The sequence below is a fragment of the Schistocerca nitens genome, chromosome 5 (assembly GCF_023898315.1).
Source record: "Schistocerca nitens isolate TAMUIC-IGC-003100 chromosome 5, iqSchNite1.1, whole genome shotgun sequence".
NCBI classification, from domain to species: domain Eukaryota; kingdom Metazoa; phylum Arthropoda; class Insecta; order Orthoptera; family Acrididae; genus Schistocerca; species Schistocerca nitens.
The window spans coordinates 224,125,918-224,149,806 of NC_064618.1; the positions used below are offsets into that span (position 1 = coordinate 224,125,918).

A 23,889-nucleotide genomic window follows, 5' to 3' on the forward strand; every position below is an offset into this window, starting at 1 on the left:
ATTTGATTCCGAAGATGAAGGAACCATTTCGTGGCATTCGCTTCAGAACTGTTCCAGAGATTCGGCAGGCAGTAGACCGCTCCATTCGCACCATCAACAGAACAGGCTCTGCTAACGGTATACTACGCCTTCCACATCGCTGACAACGGGTTCTACACAACGCTAGTGACTACTTTGAAGGACAGTGACAGGTGCAAACATGTAACTCTTTCGTATCGGTTGTGAATAAATAGTTACCACTATTTAAGTCCCAAACCTCGTACATACTATACGATACGGTATCGCAGTGTCATTCCGAATTACGACGCAATGTTCCTTTCCACATGCATGCAAATCCAAAGGAACAGACACTGCGGCGTCTACAACTGTTATGAAAGACATGAAATATATTCGCAACTGCGGATAAGGACAGCCATCAGCTATATAGTGGAATGACGACACTAGAAATTTGTGACAGACCGGGAGTCGAACCCAGATTTCCCGCTTATCGCGAGCGGTCGCCTTACTCCATTAGGCTATCCAAGCACGCTTCAGGGCCACAATCAAAATGCAAGGCATTTCCGAAGAAACATTGCATCGTCCGTCTGAACAACACAGGCACTCCAATATCGTATTTATCTGCCGCCTGTACGGGAATATACATAATAGATGTACCAGTATGGGTTGTAGACACATGGTTGATGACATATGGGAGTTTGGGTCTAGCCGTGAGTCGTGCTCGGATAGCCTAATATAAGACGACTGCCCCCGATAAGCGGGAAATTCGGGTTCGAGACCCGGCCTGGCACAAATTTTCAGTGTCTCATTCCATTATACGCAATTGCGAATATATTTCATGTATACAGACATTCTGACTTCAAATTTCAGACTGGTCATTTTAGGCAGCTCTGGTGCCTACGGCTGTATCTTGTCTATCAAAAGTTGTATTTGCATATACTGTTCCATGTCTGCTTACTCTAGTGGCAGCAGTGGAGAGCGATAAAGATAAGTTTCATTTTCTAATAAATAAAGTGCTTTGTAATTTGACTGCTTGTGTTGATAAATTGACTATCCTCTGTACTGACCTTCGTACAAGCAAAGAAACTGAAATAGGAGAGAATCGAAGCGTTTGAGAAGTGATGCCACAGAAAGATATTAAAAATATGGTCGGCTGATAAGGAATGAAGATGTTCTCCAGAAGATCGTCGCTGAAAGGCAGATGCGGAAAATATTGACGGGATGAAGGCACAGGATGATGGGAAGTGTGTAAGACGTCAGGTAATAACTTCCACTGTACACGAGGGTAAAAACAATAGGGGAAGAGACTGAAATTTATTCAATAAATAATTGGGGACGTTGGGTGCAAGAGATAGCTTGAGATGAAGAGTTTGACACAGGAGAGGAATTCGTGGCGAACTGCATCGAACCAGTCAAAACACCAAGTACCTCCCCCCCCCCCCCCAAAAAAAAAGTGAAAAATGGGTCTTTCATGAACTTGCTACTGGTTATTTGTGTGTGCCTCAGAGCTGATAGCTCCCGCATGGCGTCATGCGCAGACAGACGCAAAATTACTCCGTCAGAGTGACACGTTTCAGTTTTTTTCCACAAACGCACCATGTTGTAGGACATGAGTGAAATGTGCTTTGGCTCTAGTGCTCGCGTCATACGTGACCTCAGGCGAAATATGAGCCGTCAACACCACGGCCGCGGAGATGTACCGCAGTTTTCCTGCTACTCGCATCCAGCTGCGACGCCGGCGACAGCTGCAGTTCGCCGGCAACTTCGTCGCTGCCAGCATGGAGGCTCCAGGCGGCGTCAGGAGCATCGGAAAAGGTAAGCTACCGGGTGGTTTTAATTCAACTTTCCCTATTTAACACGGAAACTATTTACTGTACGAGTACCAAACTTGGCAGCATTGATGTCCAGGATATGGGGTGCATGATTTCCGTGTGTCACAGCGCCACCGTCCAGTTCCAACTGTGGTCACCAGTCGCCGTGATCAGTCATCGTAATTCATAATATCTCGCACCTAACCAGTTGCAGTGCACTTGCTGACGTGTCAACATGAGCTTGGACAAACGGAGCATGGCATTATTGGTGAAGCTCTATTATCAAAACAACTGTAACGCTGCAGCTGCACTTCGAGAATATAGCTGGTTGAAAGGATTACGGAAGGGTCCTCTTTCTCCACCTGCTGTGCGGAGCACGATGAAGAAGTTCGAATCAGCTAGAGAACTGGGCGTCGCTCCGGGAAGAGGACGAACACCGGTGGCACCACAGATGGTTGATGAAATCGCTACGACAGATAACGCTGCCCGATTGTCAGGCAGTGCGCGTGCTGCGTCACAGTAATGGAACATCCCGTGCACCACTGTACGGAAGGTGCTTCGAACCATTCTCAAATGGTATCTGCACAAGATCCATATCGTAGAGCAGCTTGCACCACAGGACGCACAACGACGTGTTGACTTCGCTCTCTACTTTCTCGCAAGGACTGAAGCTGACGAGGGCTGGTCCTGGACCATCCTACAGACAGACGAAATTCATTTTTCTCTGATAGTTAACACGAACACAGAATTAACGAGTGTGGGGAGAACTTGGCGTCGCTCCGGGAAGAGGGCGACCACACGTGAAATCGCTGTTGCTGTGGCAGGCGGTGCGATTGCTGTGTCACGACAATTGAATGTGCCGTGGTCTACTGTACGGAAGGTGCTTCGAACCATTCTCAAATGGTATCCGTACAAGCTCCATATAGCTTGCACTACAGGGCGCACAACGACAAGTTGTCTGGCAGAAAATCCAAAGAGATTCTGGTCAAATGGTTCAAATGGCTCTGAGCACTATGGGACTTAACGTCTGAGGTCATCAGTCCCCTAGAACTTAGAACTACTTAAACCTAACTAACCTAAGTACATCACACACATCCATGTCCGAGGCAGGATTCGAACCTGCGACCGTAGCAGTCGCGCGGCTCCAGACTGAAGCACCTAGAACCGCTCGGCCACCGCGGCCGGCTGGTCATACATAAGGCACACCAGTGGCAAGACACAATCAATACCTTCACTGCGCGATAAGAACACTGATGACAGTGCCACTAAAGGAGAGTTATTAAACACGGTTTTCCGGAACTCCTTCACCAAAGAAGACGAAGTAAATATTCCTGAATTCCAATCAAGAACAACTGCCAAGATAAGAAACATAAAAGTAGATATCCTCGGTGTAGCAAAGCAGCTGAAATCACTTAAGAAAGGCAAGGCCTCCGGTCCAGATTGTATTCCAGTCAGGTTCCTTTCAGAGTATGCTGATTCAATAGCTCCATATTTAGCAATTATATACGACCGCTATCTCATAGAAGGATCCGTACCTAAAGACTGGAAAATTTCTCAAGTCACACCAATACCTAAAAAGGGAAATAGGAGTAATCCGTTGAATTACAGGCCCATATCACTAACGTCGATTTGCAGTAGGGTTTTGGAACATGTACTGTGTTCGAACATTATGAAGTACCACGAAGAAAACGATTTATTGACTCATAGCACAGATTCAGCAAATATCGTTCTTGTGAAACACAACTATCTCTTTATATTCATGAAGTAACGAATGCTATCGACAGGGGATGTCAAACTGATTCCATTTTTTTAGATTTCCAGAAGGCTTTCGACACCGTTCCTCACAAGCGTCTTCTAACCAAACTGCGTGTCTATGGAATATCGCCTCAGTTGTGTGACTGGATTAGTCATTTCCTGTCAGAAAGGTCACACAGTTCGTAGTAATACACGGGAAGTCATCGAGTAAAACAGAAGTAATATCCGGTGTTCCCCATGGAAGTGTTATAGGCCCTGTATTGTTCCTGATCTATATTAACGACGTACGAAACAATTTGAGTAGTCCTATTAGACTATTTGCAGATTATGCTGTCAATTACCGTCTTGTAAAGTCATCAGATGACCAAAAGGAATTGCAAAATGATTTAGATAAGATACCTGCTTGGTGCGAAAAGTGGCAATTGGCCCTGAATAAAGATAAGTGTGAAGTTATTGACATGTGTACTAAAAGAAATTCGCTAAATTTCGATTACGCATTAAGTCACACAAATCATAAGGTTGTAAATTCAACTAAATACTTAGAGATTACAATTACAAATAACCTAAATTGGAACGATCACACAGATAATGTTGTGGGTAGAGCAAACCAAAGACCGATTCATTGGCAGAACACTCAGAAGGTGCAACAGGTCTATTAAAGAGACTGCTTACACCACACTTGTCCGCCATATTCTGGAGTATTGCTGTGCGGTGTGGAATCCGCATCAGGTGGGACTGACGGATGACATCGAAAATGTTCAAAGAAGGGCGGCTCGTTTTGTACTATCGCGAAATAGGGGAGATATTGCCACAGACATTATACGTGGTTTGGAGTGTCAATCATTAAAACAAAGACGGTTTTCTTTGCGACGGGATCTTCTCATGAAATTTCGATCACCAGTTTCCTCCCCTGATTGCGAAAACATTCTGTTGGCACCCACGTACATAGGGAGAAATGATTATCACGATAAAATAATAGAAATCAGGGCTCGCACAGAAAAATTTAAGTGCTCGTTTTTCCCGCGCGCCGTTCCAGAGTGGAACGGTAGAGAGACAGCTTGAAGGCCGTTCATTGAACCCTCTGCCAGGCACTTTATTGTGAAATCCACTTTCTCGCGAGGACTGAAGTTCACAAGGGGATACAAAGCTTATTTTTTCTGACAGGTGAGGTGAACACACAGAATTGCCGAGTGTGGGTGTCTTCACCTCCAGTCACTGTGCATGAAATTCCTCTGTATGGTGAACGTGTCACCGTATGGTGTGACTTCACAGCTGCGTTCATCACTGCCCCATTCTTTTTGTCGCTCCTCCTACCTGAAGGACAGGGTTTACCACGGGAAATTCACACATGTGCTGATCTGAAGCGCAGCATATCAAGAGAGGTAGCCAGCATACCTACGGACAGGCTTCGTTCTGCTGCGCAGAATGCAATCCTACGCTTTCAGACTCTACTGATTACTGACGGACATCATATTAAGCCCCTTTTGCAGCGGTAATGGTACCAGTATGTAATGGTATGATGTACCGTAGCAGCACATTAAAAGTATTTCAGTTGAATTATTCTGCGTTATTTCTCTTCCCCATGTCATATTAATGCTACCAAGTTTGGTACTCATACGGTAATTCGTTTTCGTGTTATAACGTGATAAACAGGAAAGTTTATTTATAACCATCCTGCATATGCGTACCGGTGCAGCGACTCTGCTTCTTCCGATATTCTCCCAATGCTCATACAAAATGGTTCATTCTCACAAGGGAACCTCCCCATCGCACCCCCCTCAGATTTAGTTATAAGTTGGCACAGTGGATAGGCCTTGAAAAACTGAACACAGATCAATCAAGAAAACAGGAAGAAGTTGTGTGGAACTATGAAACAAATTAGTAAAATATACAAACTGAGTAGTCCATGTGCTACATATGCAACATCAAGGAGAATATGAACTCAGGAGCGCCGTGGTCCCGTGGTTAGCGCGAGTAGCTGCAGAACGAGAGGTCCTTGGTTCAAGTCTTCCCTCGGCTGAAAATTTTACTTTCTTTATTTTCGTAAAGTTATGATCTGTCCGTTCGTTCTTTGACGTCTCTGTTCACTGTAATAAGTTTAGTGTCTGTGTTTTGCGACCGCACCGCAAAACCGTGCGATTAGTAGACGAAAGGACGTGCCTCTCCAATGGGAACCGAAAACATTTGATCACAAGGTCATAGGTCAACCGATTCCTCCACAGGAAAACACGTCTGATATATTCTATACAACACTGGTGACGGCATGTGTGTCACATGACAGGAATATGTTGTCGACCCACCTAACTTGTACACCATTCGCTAAATGGGTAAAAAGATTCTTCTACCTTGCCCGATTTAGGTTTTCTTGTGGATGTGATAATCACTCCCAAAAAGTGATGAAAACATAAGAGTTTGTCACATAAACTGAAAATAAAAAATTAAAATTTTCACTCGAGGGAAGACTTGAACCTAGGACCTCTCGTTCCATAGCTGCTCTCGCTAACCAGGAGACCACGGCTCTCCTTGACTCCCATTGTCCTTGATGTTGCTTATCTTCGCATGGACTACTCCGTTTGTATATTTTATTAATTTTTTTCATAGTTTCACACAACTTCTTCCTGTTTTCTCGATTGATCTGTGTTCAGTTTTTCAAGGCCTATCCACTGTGCCAACTTATAACTAAATCTGAGGGGGGTGCGATGGGGAGGTTCCCTTATCAGCAGCAGTGCCTCTGCTCTCCTGCCATCATTACTAGGTATCGTGTCGAATCTCCTTATGCTCGGCGTAACGCAGCAACTCGACGTGGCATGGATCCAACAAGTCGTTGGAAGTCCCCTGCAGAAATACAGATGTCCATAACTGCGAAAGTGTTGCCGGTGCAGGATTTTCTGCACGAACTGACCTCTCGACTATATCCAATAAATGTTCGATGGGATTCATGTCGGATGATCTGGATGGTCAGGTCGTTCTCTCGAAATGTCCAGAATGATCTTGAAAAGCAATCGCGACCAGTTGTGGCCCGGTGACATGGCGCATTGTCATCCATAAAAATTCCATTCTTGTTTGGGAACAAGTAGCCGAACATAACTATTTCCAGTCAATGATCGGTTCAGCTGGACCAGAGAACACAAAACGTTCAATGTAAACACAGCCGATACCATAATGGAGCCACCATCAGCTTGCAAGCTTGTTGACAACTTGCGACCAGCGGGGTCTGTGCCACTTTCGAACCCTACCATCAGCTCTTACCAACTGAAATCGGCACTCATCCTGCCAGGCCACGGTTTTCAAGTTGTCCAGGGTCCAACCGATATGGTCACGAGCCCAAGAGAGGCGCTGAGAGCGATGTTGTGCTGTTAGCAAAGGCACTTGTGTCGGTGGTCTGCTGCTATAGCCCATTAACGCCAGATTTCGCCTCACGGTCCTAACTGATACGTCCGTAGTACATCCCACATTGATTTCTGCGGTTCTTTTACGCAGTGTTGCTTGTCTGTTAGCACTGAGAACAACACAAAGAGCACTGCTCTCGGTTGTTAACTGAAGGCCGTCGGCCATTGCGTTTTCCGTTGTGAGAGGTAATGCCTGAAGTTTGGTATTGAGGGTATGGTGATGGAAAACGAATCACAGTAGATGAAATCAGCAATGCTTTTCATATCAGTCATGATTCAGCGTACCATATCTTACAAAAACATTTAATTTTCGGATTATGTGAGCAAGATGGGTACCGAAAGAATTGTCAGCTCAGCGTAAGCCGCAAAGGATGGACATCTCTCATAAACATTTGCCCCATTATCATAGCGAGGGAGATGGATTTTTACAGGAAATCGTTACTGTAGACGAAACGTGGGTGCATCGTCGCGAACTGAAAAATAAGGCTGCGAACATGGCGTGGAAAACCCATCTTCATCAGACGTTAAGAAATTTAAATTTCAATCACCAGCTGGTAAGATTATGCTAACGCTATTCTGGGACATGGAAGATGTGGTAGCCGTTCATTTGACCCCAAGAGATGAAACTGTTTACAGTGAGAATTATTGTGATGTGTTGCGAACTAAATTGAAACCAGCAATTAGATCCAAACGTCGCGGAAAACTGCGAAAAGGCGTCATCCTGCAGCACGCTAACGCTCGGCCACATTCTGCAAACGGACGGCTGAAACAATAAAGGAGTTGGGATTCAAACTGCTGGAACACCCGCCATACAGTCCAGACCAGGCTCCAAGTGATTTCCATATTTTTGGACCATTGATGGAAGAGCCCAGAGAAAGAAGATTTGCAACAGATGCAGAAGTCATTTATGCGGTGCAAAATTGGTTACAGATGCAACCAGAAAACTTTTTCCGATGGAATCGAAAAACTTATGAAACGCTGGATAAATGGCAGATTTTCTTCCGACCAGCAGACGTGAACGTTTAATTTGCTGACAGTATAGTTAAAACGTGTTGTCTACTTCACAACTATGTGAGGATTGTCGACGATTGCAACTTTGAGGACACGCGACGGACAAGTATTTCTGCATGCGGAACTAGAGGAGACACAAGCGGAAAATTGGCCAGAAACCCCTTTGCAGACTAGTTCTGTTCTAGTCAAGGATCATTACCTTAGGAACAGCTGCACAGAGTAAATCTTAACAGGTTGTCCTAAATGGAATTTTAACAGCAACTTAGCTCTAAATACATTTGAAGTAATAAATAAAACATTTTATATACAGTTTTAAACGTGAGTGCCCGCAGCAACAGCTAACAAGCTATACCTGTGTAACAGTTTTTACTGTTTCTGTTGAGCAAAAAAAAAAAAAAAAAAAAAAATGGCTCTGAGCACTATGGGACTTAAAGTCTGAGGTCATCAGTTCCCTAGAACTTAGAACTACTTAAACCTAACTAACCTAAGGACATCACACACGTCCATGCCCGAAGCAGGATTCAAACCTGCGACCGTAGCGGTCGTGCGGTTCCGGACTGTAGCGCCTAGAACAGCTTGGCCACCCCGGTACTTTATTCCATATTTTCTACTCTCTGACTTGAGCTCCTTAGCTCATGATGAATATTTATCATTTTAACGTCATGTAATTTATATGACTTCATTCTGAAAAAGATACCCTTTGTGGTATTAAAACCTGCTCAACGTTTTACATTAAACTTATGCAACTAGTTGGCTGTATACTTTGTATATTGAACATTTTATGTAGTGTTCGTGTTTACAAAATGAATTTCTTTCTTCTAGTTCCATTTTTACCCACTACTCCCCAATGCGTGCCATGGTAATTGTTTGCCACGACTCCAAACTTCTGTATTTATAATATGGACACTATATACGATAAATACTTTCGAAATTCCACAAGGAAGAGCTGTGTCGACGTAACTCCATGCTGCACGTCATAACAGCGTTGTGACCGGGAGTGGGCGATAGATTAAAAGGTGCATGAAAAACCGCTTGCGTGGCCACTAAGGCGGGGTCGCGGTGCAGTCTGCTGTCTGCTGCGGCCGACCTTGGAAGCGGGCCTTGCCCGTGCAGCAGCCGTGGGGATCCCACTTACGGATGGCCGTGATCGGTGAAACAACCGGTTTTCGGTTATCTCGATCTATTTCAACGTCACTTTAACTTGAGTGTTAAAACCGCTCAAAACAATCGGTTTCTGAAACAACCAATTTTCGGTTTTTTATTGCTGTTATTTCATGTAGTATACGAAGAAATCGAAAAAAGATTGCAAAATTTGGACTCCCTCACTTTCAAGATACATAAAACTAAAAAACTACATTACATAGGCAAATAAATGAAAACTTAGTCTGCCCACCGTTCGCTGCTTTGCACGAAAAGCGATAAGTAGTTGATTACTACAATAAAAAAATGCCATTATTCTCCTATTGATTCTAATGTTTTCAAACTCTGCTCAAAAATCAGCTTGTATTCGAGAATCATACCACCATTTGGGCATTAGGAATAGTGAATGCTAAAGGGTGAAAACTTAGGTCGAATAACACTGTTTTTCTTGCTAATTTGTCCGTTTTCAAGGGCTACAAGCAGATAAAGGCATATTAGGTAGACACAGAGAACAGATCAGCTACGCTCACTTGAATGGATTATTGAGTTATAAGTTTTCGCCTTATACGATGTCTCAAGATTGATGTGACTCTTCTCATTCCTAATATTTTAAGGGAAATGGAGCATTTTACTTGATTGGCACCGAACTTCGTAAAATAATTCCAGACTAGCGATGGTGCCATTCTTTAATAGGGCACAACTAATGTCCAAAGAAGACGGCATGAAACTACCATATTGACCAAATGGGGCAAGTCTCACACACTGCGTGCACACTCATACCATCCAATTGGCCATACTAAATGGTAACAGGTTCAGTATTGTCTCAGCAATCCTGTAGCACTTCTTATGCTGTGCGTTTGTTCCTCGTTTCTGTCGGCATTCTTTTTAAAATAGCACTGATCGCTTTTCCCATTTTCTATAATAACGCAATATTTCAAAGCAATGGTAATTTTACGAATAAAAATTACTGTTTTTTTTTAAAAAAAAGGTTCATTTAAAAACCAAAAAATGCTCGCGCTGCTGCTACGGCTAATCGATATTTCGCTTTTTACCCGGTTATTAGTAAAAACCGGAAACCGCATGTGGTAACCGAGATCAAACAAAATTGGAATTATAGATTAATACATTCAGCTGCTGACGGGCATTGATACATATCAACGGGGACAGATGAAAATGTGTGCCCCAACCAGGACTCGAACCTGGGATCTCCTGCTTACATGGCAGACGCTCTAACCATTTTTTTTTTTTTTTTTGCATTTTATTCGTTGTTGATCGTTGTGTTTGATCGTTGCGGACGTCACATGACAGCCTTGAGTTCGTTTGTTGATCTTTCCACTCAGTTTTTTATTACAGAGTCCAACCAGCTCTCATCCATCTGAGCCACCGAGGGCACAGAGGATAGTGCGACTGCAGGGACTATCTCGTACACGCCTCCCGCGAGACCCACATTCTCACCGCATATGTCCACACACTTCATTCGTAGTGTCCCTGCCCCACACACACATTACGCGTGGAAGACATTCTTACCAAGTCTCGTAAGAGTTCGGGTAGTATGTGTGGATCCGCACAGAAGAAGAAGGTCATGGCCGGTATTGCCAGAACTATATACTTATGTGGATATGGTGTCAGTTCTTTCGGACTGTCCGAAAGAACAGACACCATATCCATATAAGTAAATAGAGATCAAACAAATACCGAAAAACACCGATTATTCAGAACTCAATACCAGTATCGATTTTAATCAGTCGGGTATTCCTATCCCTAATTCCAATTTTGTGTGGTGAATCTGTAAAGGACACCGCTTACAAGACGCTAGTGCTACCGATTCTAGAATATTGTTCCAGTGTTTGAACTACGCACGACAACAGACACCGAACGAATACAGAGACGCGTTGCAAGGATCGCAACGGGTCGGTATCGTCTACATGAAAGTTTGACGGAAATGCCAAGGGAACTTTCAGACGCCGTCGGAAAAAATTGCAACACAGTCAAGGACTGTGTTCGGTGGCACCAAGGTATAATATGTGCATGTTGAGAGGGTGTAGTGTTGGCGCTTCATTTGTCACCTTCATCTGTGAGACAAAGCAGCTCAAGAGACCCGTCTGTGGACGCACTGGTTTGGCTCTGCAGGCAGTAACTGTGCTGTGCTTGCAGGCGAACAACGTTTACAGCATTCACTCTAGGCTACAACTGCGCCCCACCGACGTGTACGTACTACTGTTGAACAGTTTCAACCATCTGAATGGGTCCGCATTGTAGGTCTGCGAGAAGCTGGATGTACAGTCGTGGACAAAACGAGCGAGACCTCTCCCCTTTTCGTTATGCTGATCCGCACAGCTTTAAAGTCTGCTACACATTATAACAGGCAAGGCGACGAAGTGCTACCAACATACTATGCACAGGCGTGAAATTGACGAACTATCCAAACTTTGTCAGACTGTTTTCAATCATATGTAAGACTATACGAGGGTTTGGAACTTAAATAGTGGCAACTATTTATTCACAACCGATACAAAAGAGTTACATGTTTGCACCTGTTACTGTCCTTCAAAGTAGTCACCAGCGTTGTGTAGAACCCGTTGCGTTACTCGCTAATAACAGTATTTTGTTATTTCGATAAACATCCCGCATGATTGATAGTCACATAAGCGGTGACATAAAGGTAGAAAATTCATGTTTTAGAGTCCAGGAAGCTCTATGCAACAGAACGGCAGATCATTTTGCCATTTTCATTGCGAAATTGCCGGCTTATTCATGTCTGGTGTAATAATAGAGGGCTGTTTGCCTGGGTTGTCTGCTAGCGTAGTGAAAGGTGTTAGCTGCTGCAAGGTAGGTCTGGTTTGTTTTCGGTTCTTATCTCGATGGAGGCAGACAGACTATCAGTAAAGCAATTTTAAAAACTCCTCGCGCCCCCAATACTTTTTATTGCTACTTTTATTCTGTACTGACGCCCTGTGGATGTCGATATGAAACTCTTGTAGAATTTCATACTTGTTACTGCCTTCCTTTTACCGCTTCTGTCAATAATTGAATTGACTTACGTGTGGCACTGAATGATTTTAAACTGAATTTCGTTATGAATCTTCACGCATTGCTAAATCTGCACACTTTCATGGTAGGTCAGCAACGGTAATCCAGTATGACTGGTCTAAAAGTTGACACAAACTGTTTCGCGGCCGAATGCGCGAAATATTTAGCTAATTCGTAACAATCTGGGCCACTTTGTCTTACTAGAACAGTTGTGTTATCTCGATAAGCTGAAATTCATTTTTATTAGTACAGTTCATACTAATTAGCGTTTCTTCTTTCATTTATATCTTATATTTACGTGTTGTGTTTAAGACACTAATCAGCATTAATATAGCCTTACACATGATTGAAAGCAGTCTGACAAAGTTCGGATAGTTTGTCAATTTCACGCCTGTGCATAGTATGTTGGTAGCACTTCGTCGCCTTGCCTGTGATGCTGTGTAGCAGACTTGAAAGCTGTGAGGATCAGCATAACGAAAAGGCGAGGGGTCTCGCTCGATTTGTCGACGACTGTACGTATCGACGGATTGCTGCATATGATGGACACAACGTATCGATGGTGTGTCGTTACTTTCAGCAGTGGTCTGGGGAACTTAATGACACCTGTAGACCAGGTTCTGGACGTCCACGTAGTACAGATGTACATCAAAATCGACTCATTGGGCGAGCAGCAATGGTCGACTGAACATCATCCAGTGCACATGCTGCCCCTGTGTGTCATCAGGGACAACTGGGACCTTTCTGTTTGCAGCAGGATTAAGGTCACGTGTGGCTCTGGCTGGCCACCACTGACAACACCGCCAAGCATTGCTGCTCTGCTGTCCTGAAAGAGTTGACTGTTGAGAGGAATACCGCTCTGTAGTCTTCACTGATGAGGTTCTGTCTGTATGCCACTGATAAGCTGCTGATTCCAGAGTGCACTCGCCCACGGCTCACAGGTCCCATCCGAGGCTCCGTGGTGTGGGAGGCCAGTCAGTTACAATCTGCAGTCACACCTGGTGTTTCTACTGGGTTAAGTAACCAGCATCCGCTACAGTGCACCGGATGTTATCCTCGTGCGACTGTCGTTTTGACGACAGAAAATTGATGTGCTTTTCAGGAGGACAATGCACGTCCACATGCGGCTGTTACCACGCGTCGTGCTCTTTCTGGTGTTCAACAACTGCCGTGGCCAACTGAACACATAATGGACACCCTGAAGCGGGAATTTACTCGTTCTCCAAGGCCTACAAGAACCATTGTCGAATTGCAACAAAAAGGAGCAAGATGTTAGGGACGATCTATTGTATCACGCCTTTCGGATTCTTTATGATCGTTTGCATGTGAGAATACGCGCCTGCGCTACCGGCAGAGGAGGGTGATGTGTTTTTCTATTTTTCTTTATGCAACTGTACGGGCACTGTTTACTGTAAAATGGAAATGAGTGTTTGGCGTCATTGGTCGGGAGGCCCCCTGCGGGGCAGGTTCGGCCATCGTGGTGCAGGTCTTATTACATTCGACGCCACATTGGGCGACCTGCGCGCCGGATGGGGATGAAAAGATGATGAAGACAGCACAATATCCAGTCCTTGAGCGGAGAAAATCCCTGACCGAGCCGGGAATCGAATCCGGGCCCGTATGACGGCAATCCGTCACGCTGACCACTCAGCTATCGGGACGGACACTCTTTACTGTGACATCAGTATTTCACTGCCTCTGAATTTATCATATACTTCTGAAATGATGGGCTGTGTGTCATCTCCGTTGTCAATAAAATTACGTTGTACTTTGGGTGTTGCATTTTTCCTGGCAGCGTAAAAATCTTTGGAAGAAAGACCACACATAATATATTGAAAAATCCGCCTCAGTTCCGAAAATTTTCTGGTCTTTACCAGGTTTCGGCTAGAACAATCTAGCCTTCTTCAGGAGCATAAAATTTCTATAACATTCTGGAGTAAGGCACAGTCAACATTAAAAATTAAAACTTATAGTACCGTGGTACCATGTCGAATTAAAACTACGTAACTGAAGTCCATCCCCGGCATCACTTCAGCGCGCGGTCGGTTGGCAGCGGCAACTACGTTGGCACACCAGAAAATTTTCGCAACTGAGGCGGACTTTTCAATATGTTAGTCTTTCACAGTTGCTGACGGGGCTGCAATATGCTAAAAATTCTTAAAGGACGACACAGTTCTTACGACACCCTGTTGGGTAAATTTGGTGAAAACGTATTCGAAGCTGACTATACGACCATCTCGCGTAGGGATTATGAGGAAATTATGACGCGCACAGAGGCACTTAGAAAGTCATTTTTCCCTCACTATATACATAAATGGAACAGGAAAGAAAACTGACAATACTGATACGATGTACCCTCTGACGTGGACTGGCAGTGACTTGCAGAGCATTGAAGCAGATACAGACGTAGAGTGACGACTGTCGCTCGTACCGCTGTTTCTAGTCGAGTCCGTTGGACTCGAAAAAGAGTGTCCACTACCTTACCTCAACGTGATAGTTAAGAAAAAAATGGAAGCAACCTCGGGTCACAGCCGGCCGATGTGGCCGAGCGGTTCTAGGCGCTTTAGTCTGGAACCGCGCGCACGCTACGGCCGCAGGTTCGAATCCTGCCTCGGGCATGGATGTGTGTGATGTCCTTAGGTTAGTTAGGTTTAAGTAGTTCTAAGTTCTAGGGGACTGATGACCTCAGATGTTAAGTCCCATAGTCCTCAGAGCCATTTGAACCATTTGAACCCGGATCACACTGTAGATAGAAAACTTATGCACACTGGCATATATCTCCATGCCTCGAGCTAGTACCATCCGTCACAAGGAAATTCGATACTAAGACTCTGATCCATAGAGCTCCAACACTTGCAGACAACCATAGCCTTGCCGAATAATTGCAACACTGACGAACAGTGTTCCGAACGAATCGATACTCAGGCCGTCAAAATGAACGTGTGATGCAATCAAAATTACGAACGCCTGAGAAAGAGGTTGAGACTGAGACCGTGGAACAGAAACAAAAAATGGCTGATCTTCCTTATGCTGGCCAAAGGTCTAGAAAAATCGATAGCCTCCCAGGGAAATATGGCATCCAGTGTATTTCGCTCCCTTCAGATAAGGTAAAAAGTATTCTTTGTATTGTTAAAAGCCGGCCGAAGTGGCCGAGCAGTTCTAGGCACTTCAGTCCGGAACCGCGCTGCTGCTACGGTCGCAGGCTCAAATCCTGCCTCGGGCGTGGATGTGTGTGATGTCCTTAGGTTAGTTAGGTTTAAGTAGTTCTAAGTTCTAGGGGACTGATGACCTCAGATGTTAAGTCCCATAGTCCTCAGAGCCATTTGAACCATTTGAACCCGGATCACACTGTAGATAGACAACTTATGCACACTGACATATATCTCCATGCCTCGAGCCATTACCATCCGTCACAAGGAAATTTGGTACTAAGACTCTGATCCATAGAGCTCCAACACTTGCAGACAACCATAGCCTTGCCGAATAAATACAACACTGACGAACAGTGTTCCGAATGAATGGGTACTCAGGCCGTCAAAATGAACGAGTGATGTATTCAAAATTAAGAACGCCTGAGAAAGAGGTTGAGACTAAGACCGTGGAACAGAAACAAAAAATGGCTTATCTTCCTTATGCAGGCCAAAGGTCTAGAAAAATCGATAGACTTCCAGGGAAATATTGTATCTAGTGTATTTAGCTCCATTCAGATAAGGTAAAAAGTATTCTTTGTAATGTTAAAAGCCGGCCGTAGTGGCCGAGCGGCTCTAGGCGCTTCAGTCCGGAACCGTGCTGCTGCTACAGTCGCAGGTCAAATCCTGCCTCAGGCATGGATGTGTGTGATGTCCTTAGGTTAGTTAGGTTTAAGTAGTTCTAAGTTTGTAAGGTGTCAGGCAAATCCAATACTTTCCATGAAAAGCCTGACTTGATCAGCAAATCCAGTAGTATGTCACATAGCTCCGAATAAATCGTGACATTAAATTAACCAAAGTAATACGAGTAACGAGTGAGCAAACGGAATACCACAGACTAACACAAGAATGCCTAAATGCATGTCATACCTTCCCACCGTGAGACAGACGCAGTTCCGAGGGGAGAAACGAGAACAGAAGCCGAGAGCAGAACCGTGTTAGAAGGCCCTTCGATAAGGGATGGACACCCACGTCGCCAGCTAACCGCTAGGGCCACCCCCAGCCCATGTTAAAAACTAGAGCCCTCCAGAAGAACACTATATATCTTACGATAACACTAAAAGGGCCACCCCAGCCGCAAGTTTTAGCGTGAGACTTTTTCGCATCTCTGTTACGTCAGGACCACCCCCCAGCCCATATTAAAAGATAGAGCCCTCCAGAAGAACAGTATAGATCTTAACGATAACACTAAAAGGACCACACCAGCTGCAAGTTTTAGCGTGAGACTTTTTCGCGTCTCTGTTACGTTGCAAACTTTAAAAACATTGCTCCACCATGAAAAGTATAACGTTTCTCATTGGATGGACAGAATTTTTGTAGGCGGAGCTTAAGGTTAACATTGAGACCCTGATTGGTCAGATGAAAACACAGCAAGATAGTTTTTTTTAAACCAACTTCGGTAAATTGTAGTAAGGAGAAGTTAGGAGAGAGCTGCTTCCCAGACGGCGAGGTGAGCGGAGCTGTGCTGCCCGCCGCCCCCTGAGGAACACCGACAAGGTAATGAACGCACGCGATGCCGCATAACAGCGCATAAAGCTTCACTCAGAACTGCAGAAGTCTCATCTGTTACACCCCCTTTTTGAGTAATACTACTGTCGATCGTCAATTAAAGCTCATGGTGTTCACATTTGCCACTTGAAGTAAAAATCTGAAACACGATGTTTTTTCTGTTATATAGTTATTGAGAAGCCACATCAGCCACTGTAATTTACGACAATTTAGATAAGTAATTAAAGATAATTGAGGGTCACTGTAGACCATTTTGATAGTTTTCTCTCTTGTGAAACTTAATTTAAATCTAGATTATAGATGTGATATGGCATAGGTCATCCTTTGATCCATTGTAGAACTTGGAAACCCACTCAGGGAATATTCGTTCACATTTTTGTTGAACGCAGTTGGTTTTTATCATCCTGTATTAAAACATTTCCTTTTATCAATAGTGCAATTTATAAACAATGTTTTGTGAGTAGAATAAAATTTCCAATGGTAAACTTAACTGCTTTTTCGACGTTATTTTACCAGCTAACTAAAAATAGGAAAGCCTTGAACTCCTTCCACTAAATTTAGTTAGTATTAAGATTCTTTTACAGGGAGTGCAGTGGAGCTGACGCTGAAATCATTAAGCATTTGGTTACATCATCGCTAGTCTCAATGAACTCTTCTGAACTCTACATGTCATGTGTGGTCTGGCGTCTCCTTACCAGCAACAGGTCCCAGGTTCAAACTAGTCAATTTCCTAAAAAACACGCTCAGAGCGTTGTTGCGCAATAGTGGTAGGGAGACACAATATAGAACAAACAGACACCACACAGTATGTTAGAAAATGGCGACCCTGCCAGGATGGTAAAATACCATGATTGGAGGTCGACCACATGCCTAACTAGGTCAGAAAAATATCCTGTTAAAAAATCTTCTTAATAAAAAACAATTTTTTTTGAAAGGCGTAAATAGTTGAAAACAGTAGCTGCAGCGATAGATAGTGAGACATTCTAGCAGAGACAATAGCATAATTAAGTTATGAATTTTAAAAATTGTTAGAATTAAGTTTTCTCCTCAATGCAAGCGCACAGGTGGCGGATACATCGTTGACAAGTTGGTTCTGACCCAACAAGTAAGTGAATGGATTGTCAGTCTTGGGTATAATAAGTGTCAAGTCGTGTGAAAAAAAAGTTTATGAAACGCGTGAGATCGTATGAGCGCATGTTGACGCGAAGTAGGGCGCGTGAATTGCTTTTAAAACAGAAAATAAGGGATTCGGAAAGATTAGCAATGGCAGATCGAGACCTTGACCGAATTGAGGTAGAGACCCAGCATGAAAATGGACAGAAAATAGAGGACAGTACAACAGACGATGCAGTATCGCGAGAAATAGGACATATAACGCACCATAACGAGGATAATGGACGTCAAGGCATAGAAAACGTAAGTCAGCATACGACAGAGGAGCAGGAAAGTAGAGAGACAGTCGATGAGGATTCTAACTTGCGTCTTGAATACGTAGAACCCATAGTACAAGTAATCAGAGCTCCCTCACCACAGAGTACAAGGAATGCGAGCAGAAACGTGTCACAGCACAGTTCAATGCAATCGGTTGCGAACCAACACTTGGGCGAAAACACAGAGCGTAGGATGTCGGAAGAAAACGCAATAGGACCCACCAATCTGGCAGAATTATTACAATTAATGACGGAAACCATGACGAGACAAAATAAAGAAATTGCGAACCAAATTAAAATTCAGAATGCAGAAATGACGAAACAAAATTCAGAAACCACGAGACAAATGCGTGCCATTAAAGAACAAAACAAAAAACAAAAACAGTTACACCTAAGTCATATTGAAGACGAGGCAAAAGAATCTCGAGAAGTGATAGGAAACTTAATAACAGGTTACAATCAATTGAGAACAGACATTGACAAGGTACAAGCGGACGTACAAACATTGCGTAATGACATTCAGGACGAGATCAAAACATTACGTAACAACACCCAGGGAGAAGTCAAGAAACTAGAGAAACAGATAAACGAAATTACTAGACAAGCAGCAGGTACAGCGCGTGAAGTTGTTGAAAACAGTGTGTTACACAAACTTATCACAAAAGCAGCGCTGAAAAGATACGATAACCGCATAGTCAAAATAGAAGCGCAAACGAAGCAACAATTTCAGAAATTGCGAACAGAGTTGTTGCAAACCATTGAAGAGCGTAGTGAACAGGATCGAACAAGCACTGAGTCTGCAACCACATCGGTATCTGTAACAGCACCGGAAAAACAAGGAATTAACGACGATATCATGCATTTGCGATTCCAATCACAGGCGGAAAGTAACATACGTGACAATGGAAAGCCAGGTCGCGAAGAGTACAGTGCAATGCATTCAGCTACACGTTCACAACCGATGGAAGAAAATTATTGCGTACCACTCCAACGATACTACGCAATGACAGGCTAAAATTACAGTGGACAATATACAATGGATCTACCACAACCGGAAATAACGACGGGAGAAATGATCAGAAACAAAAGTTGCGAAGAATCGCGAATTTCATATGGAACTATGACGAAGTACGACAACGATCATTTCCTCACAGTCAGAAAATTTCAACACTTTCGAGAAGGAAACTCATTACATCCACGAACTTTTATTGATCAATTCCGAGTAGGATTACCAGAACACTGGACGCTAGCACACAAATTAGACTTTATATGTGCACACATGTCAGGAACAGTCGCAGAAACCATGCAGAAAGTTGCAGCGACATGCCGATCGTACGAAGATTTCAGAGAGAAGTTTCTCTCACGATATTGGTGCAGCGAAGCACAGAACAGAGTGAAGTACGAATTATTACAGAACCCATATTTTGAAAATTCAGGAGAGAAGAGTCCCGTGAAATTTTTCGAATTAATGGCAAAGAAAAATCAATGCTTAGATGTACCATACAGTGATTAAATTATGCGCGATGGAGCTACCATTGAAATACCAGCAATCATTAGTAGGTCGCAGAGGCAATGACGTCGAAGCATTTAAAGGTATTCTAAAGGAACTAGAGTTCATATTTTCGGAAGATGACGCAAGAAAAAGACGAAGCGCACGTGAAAACGGAAGCAAAAAGCAGTGGAATCCACAAGACACAGTACGAAGAAACAATAATTACGAACCATGTGATAACTTCGCACCAAGAAACGACAATAGATTTCAACAAAGAACCGGTTATGGATTTAGAAGAGAATATGGCAATAACTATAATTCACCCAGGAACGGCAACAACTATTACAGAGGGAATAACGACAACCGGAACGGGTACTGGAGAACCAATAGACCGACAAATTATCAACAAAGACACCACTATCAACAAACTGAACAAGAAAAGAGAATACAGATAAAAGAGGTGGAGGTAAGACCACCAAACCCCGATAAACGTTCGAATTGACAGCTAAGCGCCCATGCCAAAGAGAATGACGCACCGACCCAGGACAATTGCAGCACCTTGAACAGAGAAGTAAGTACCTTATCACGAGAAGAGAAGAAGGAAGAAACAAATTCGCAGGGACCAGATGAAAACGAAGACAAGAAAATAACAATATCGTCTTGGGACGAAATTAATTGGGAGAATACTGACGAGGAAGATGAATTACCAGAGGCACGCACAACGAATGTAGGAGGAAAGGACGAAGTAATGAGTATCGCAGAGCTAATTGAGATGGAAACCAGGGAAAGCGAATTCAATGAGGATAATGCGCAGTCGACAGAAGTTGAAAATAAGTTACAAGTAGGCACACAACCCAACGTATATAATGAAGGAAGTTATGAAGCGATAATTAGAGCATTTAGATGCGATTATGTGGAAGTAGCGACGAAGAAGGAGAAGATAGACGAGGATGAGGAAAAGGTAGAGGATGTTGAAGAAAGCATAAATGAAGGAAGAAATAGAGAAGAGGAAATAAAAGAGAGAGAAGTAGCAGTCGAAGCTTATCCTACAGAAAGTTCGAATTCACAAGGGAAATTCCTAAAAAGACTCATGTATGATTCAGTGGAGGATTCGTTGATGCAAGAAGAAGAAGAACAGAACCAACCCTTTCAAATTCAACCAATTGTGAAGGCCATGGTAAAGCATATCCCAGTCAATATTGTAATTGATAGCGGAAGTGAACTGACTGCGATCTCAGAAAATTTATTCATGCAGTGTAATGCCAATGAGGAATGGCCAGTTCTGAAAACACGTAAGATTAAAGTAAGAGGTCCTATTAGAAACAATGCTGCGGAAGTTACGAGACAAACAAGGTTAACTCTTTCGTGTCAAGGTCAAAAGATCGAGGCCAACTTCATGATTATACCTAAACTAACTGTAGATTTGATTATAGGTGCAGATTTTTTAAATGAGAGACGAGCGATAATAGATATGAGGAAAGGTAGCGTAACATTCGGGAATGTCACACTTCTCTTTGAGCAAAAGCTAAAATTAGAAGAAATACCAGTTATAAACAAACAATTAAGAATGACACGAGATAAAGAGGATGAAGAATTAGAATGGTATGCACAAAAGGGGGAATCGCCTCAACGCATGTTAGAAGTCCATAAAGAAATCGACGAAAAATTGCAAGAAGTTCAAGGTATTTCGGAACACAGTAAAAGAGAATTAGAGGGTATTTTACGAGATAAAGCAGAGGTATTTTTACCTAAGACTGGCAGTATTAAACACTTTCAGTACAAGTTTGAAGATTAATTTTATTACTGGTAAATAATCAGCACAATATTTCAAGATTATGTTGCAGATAAGATCGTCAGGAGAAAGAAGAATGAAGAGGGAGGAAGGTGGGAAAAAGAAAGTAGTTTCAATAAAAACAAAAACAAAAATAACACCAATAGTACCATAGATTAAGGTGAAGGGATAAAGCGTAGATAGTCTATCAGCATGAAATACTAAAATGCTATACACCACGACACTACACAAAAAATAAAAAAAACGAATTTGAGGATTTTTTTAGAAGTTAAGACTCAAAATATCTTAGAATTGTAACATGGAAAGGGCACCGAAATTTGTAAAGCTTTTTAAGAAGGCGTAAAACAATGTAGGTACTAGACATATGTCAGATGATTATAAGTAAAACTTTTTGTAAGAACTATTGTAAAAACTCCAACAAAGATCAGATGCAACGACCCAGAAGTTGCAACGCAAGAAGTATCAAGAAAGAAAAGGACGTAATTAGCAAGACACGATTCCTACAAGGCAGAAGCGTCGAGAGAAAGGAAAGGACAGCGAGACCAACAGAAGGCCCTTGTATCGAAAGTGGGCAATAAATCTGCCCGCTAGGTGGAACCCTGCTGGGACGGAACACGGAGCCGCTCAGTGGCGGAGCCCTGCAGAGACGCGACAGGACGCCGAACGCCGCGACAGGACGCCGAACGCCGGAAGGGTCTCCAAGCGCGCCGACTCGGCGGAGCGAGCAAAAAATAGCCCGACGAGAAGACCGCTTGGGCAAGCCACCACTGGCAAAAAATATGTATAAAAGTCACACTACTGCTATTAAACAGCACGCTGATGCACGAAACTGGAGAAAACTTCCACAAAGTAAAAGAGACACACCCAAACAATTTATCAAACTGTTACTAAGAGGAGAACTTCAAAGCGACTACTTATCAAAAAATATTTCCATATCCTGCCCAGAGAAGAACCAAGAAGCAAGTAAGAAGCAAAGAAAAAGCAGGAAGAACAAAAGTTGAAGATTCGCAAGATTGAGACCAAGAAAGAAGATGGGTGAAGAATAGACGACATACCTTCCCAAATCCCTATCCTACTGTAAACTAGTCGTCTGCGAAGCATTACAACGAAAAACGTCCGCTTTCAGCGACACATAACGATGACTTTCACGCATACAAAGCCAGTAAACCACGAGATTCTGCACTCACAGCTCCATTCCATTATGGGACCTCCACAACAGCAACACACACTTGCAAAGCCAACAAGGAACGACGAATGAAGCTGTACATTAAATACTTGCCCACATCCATCTCGCTCAAGTCCCTCACCTTCGTGCAAAAAACATTCGCCAACCTCATGCTTAAACATTCATAGGATTGTGTGAATGTGTGAAATCAAATTATGTGATGTAGGAATTGTGCAAAAGAAATGTTTGAAAAACTAAGTAAGTTAAGCACACCAGACAGCTAATAAACTACAAAATAACAGTCATTGAGTATGGAATTAAGAAAAAATAGACTATCGATAAAAATAAGTCATTAGTTCTGAAATGGACAGTATATAAAGAACAAAAGTAAGGCATAATAAACACTAAAACTATATGCCACTTATTTTCTCCTCATAAAAATAAAAGAATAACTATATTTTACTTATTTTCTCCTTATAAAAACGAAGAACAAAAAAATTATCTTGTTGGATGTTTTGCCTTTTCTTAACATTTGTACCATTTGTTAGGATAATATCTCAATACTTGTGTATGTATATTTCTTTGTCAAAGCAATTCTTGGAAATAATTCTTATTTGTTAGTGTAACAATGTTGAAATGAGTGTCTAGAAACAAAAACACTTTACTTGTACATGATATTTAGAAAATGTGTTAGGAATAGATTTTACTTAATTACTACATTTATAAAAAAATATTTCTAGGAAAATCGATGTGAAAGACTCCTCACTTTCGATAACAAACTTCTGAAAAACAAACTTCACACTTAAATAAAGAAAGAAAATAATTAAAAATTAATAATAGCATAAAAATATTCTTCTCTTGTCATTTTTGAGAATAATGTGGAAGAATATAAAAATATAAATTATTAATACAAACTAACATAGAACCAGAATAACGTGGCTGAACAGTAGGCAACAAAATTTAGATAAAGGAATAATTTTTGACTGACTTACACAACGATTCAATCATTGCCTAAATTCAGTGCAAAAATTAAGTTCGAAGGGTGGTGATGTGTAAGGTGTCAGGCAAATCCAACACCTTCCATGAAAAGCCTGACATGATCAGCAAATCCAGTAGTATGTCACATAGCTCCGAATAAATCGTGACATTAAATTAACCAAAGTAATACGAGTAACGAGTGAGC

At 42.7% G+C, this 23,889-nt stretch overlaps 1 protein-coding gene across 1 annotated transcript in view; it reads left to right on the forward strand.

The window, feature by feature from the left end:
• The first annotated feature begins 1,691 nt into the window (after positions 1–1,691).
• Positions 1,692–23,889, forward strand: part of LOC126260352 (peptidoglycan recognition protein 1-like) — a 127,186-nt gene continuing 104,988 nt past the window's right edge. The window contains exon 1 of the mRNA XM_049957678.1: positions 1,692–1,812. Coding sequence (XP_049813635.1) covers positions 1,692–1,812 — 121 coding nt within the window. The remainder of the gene's footprint in view (positions 1,813–23,889) is intronic.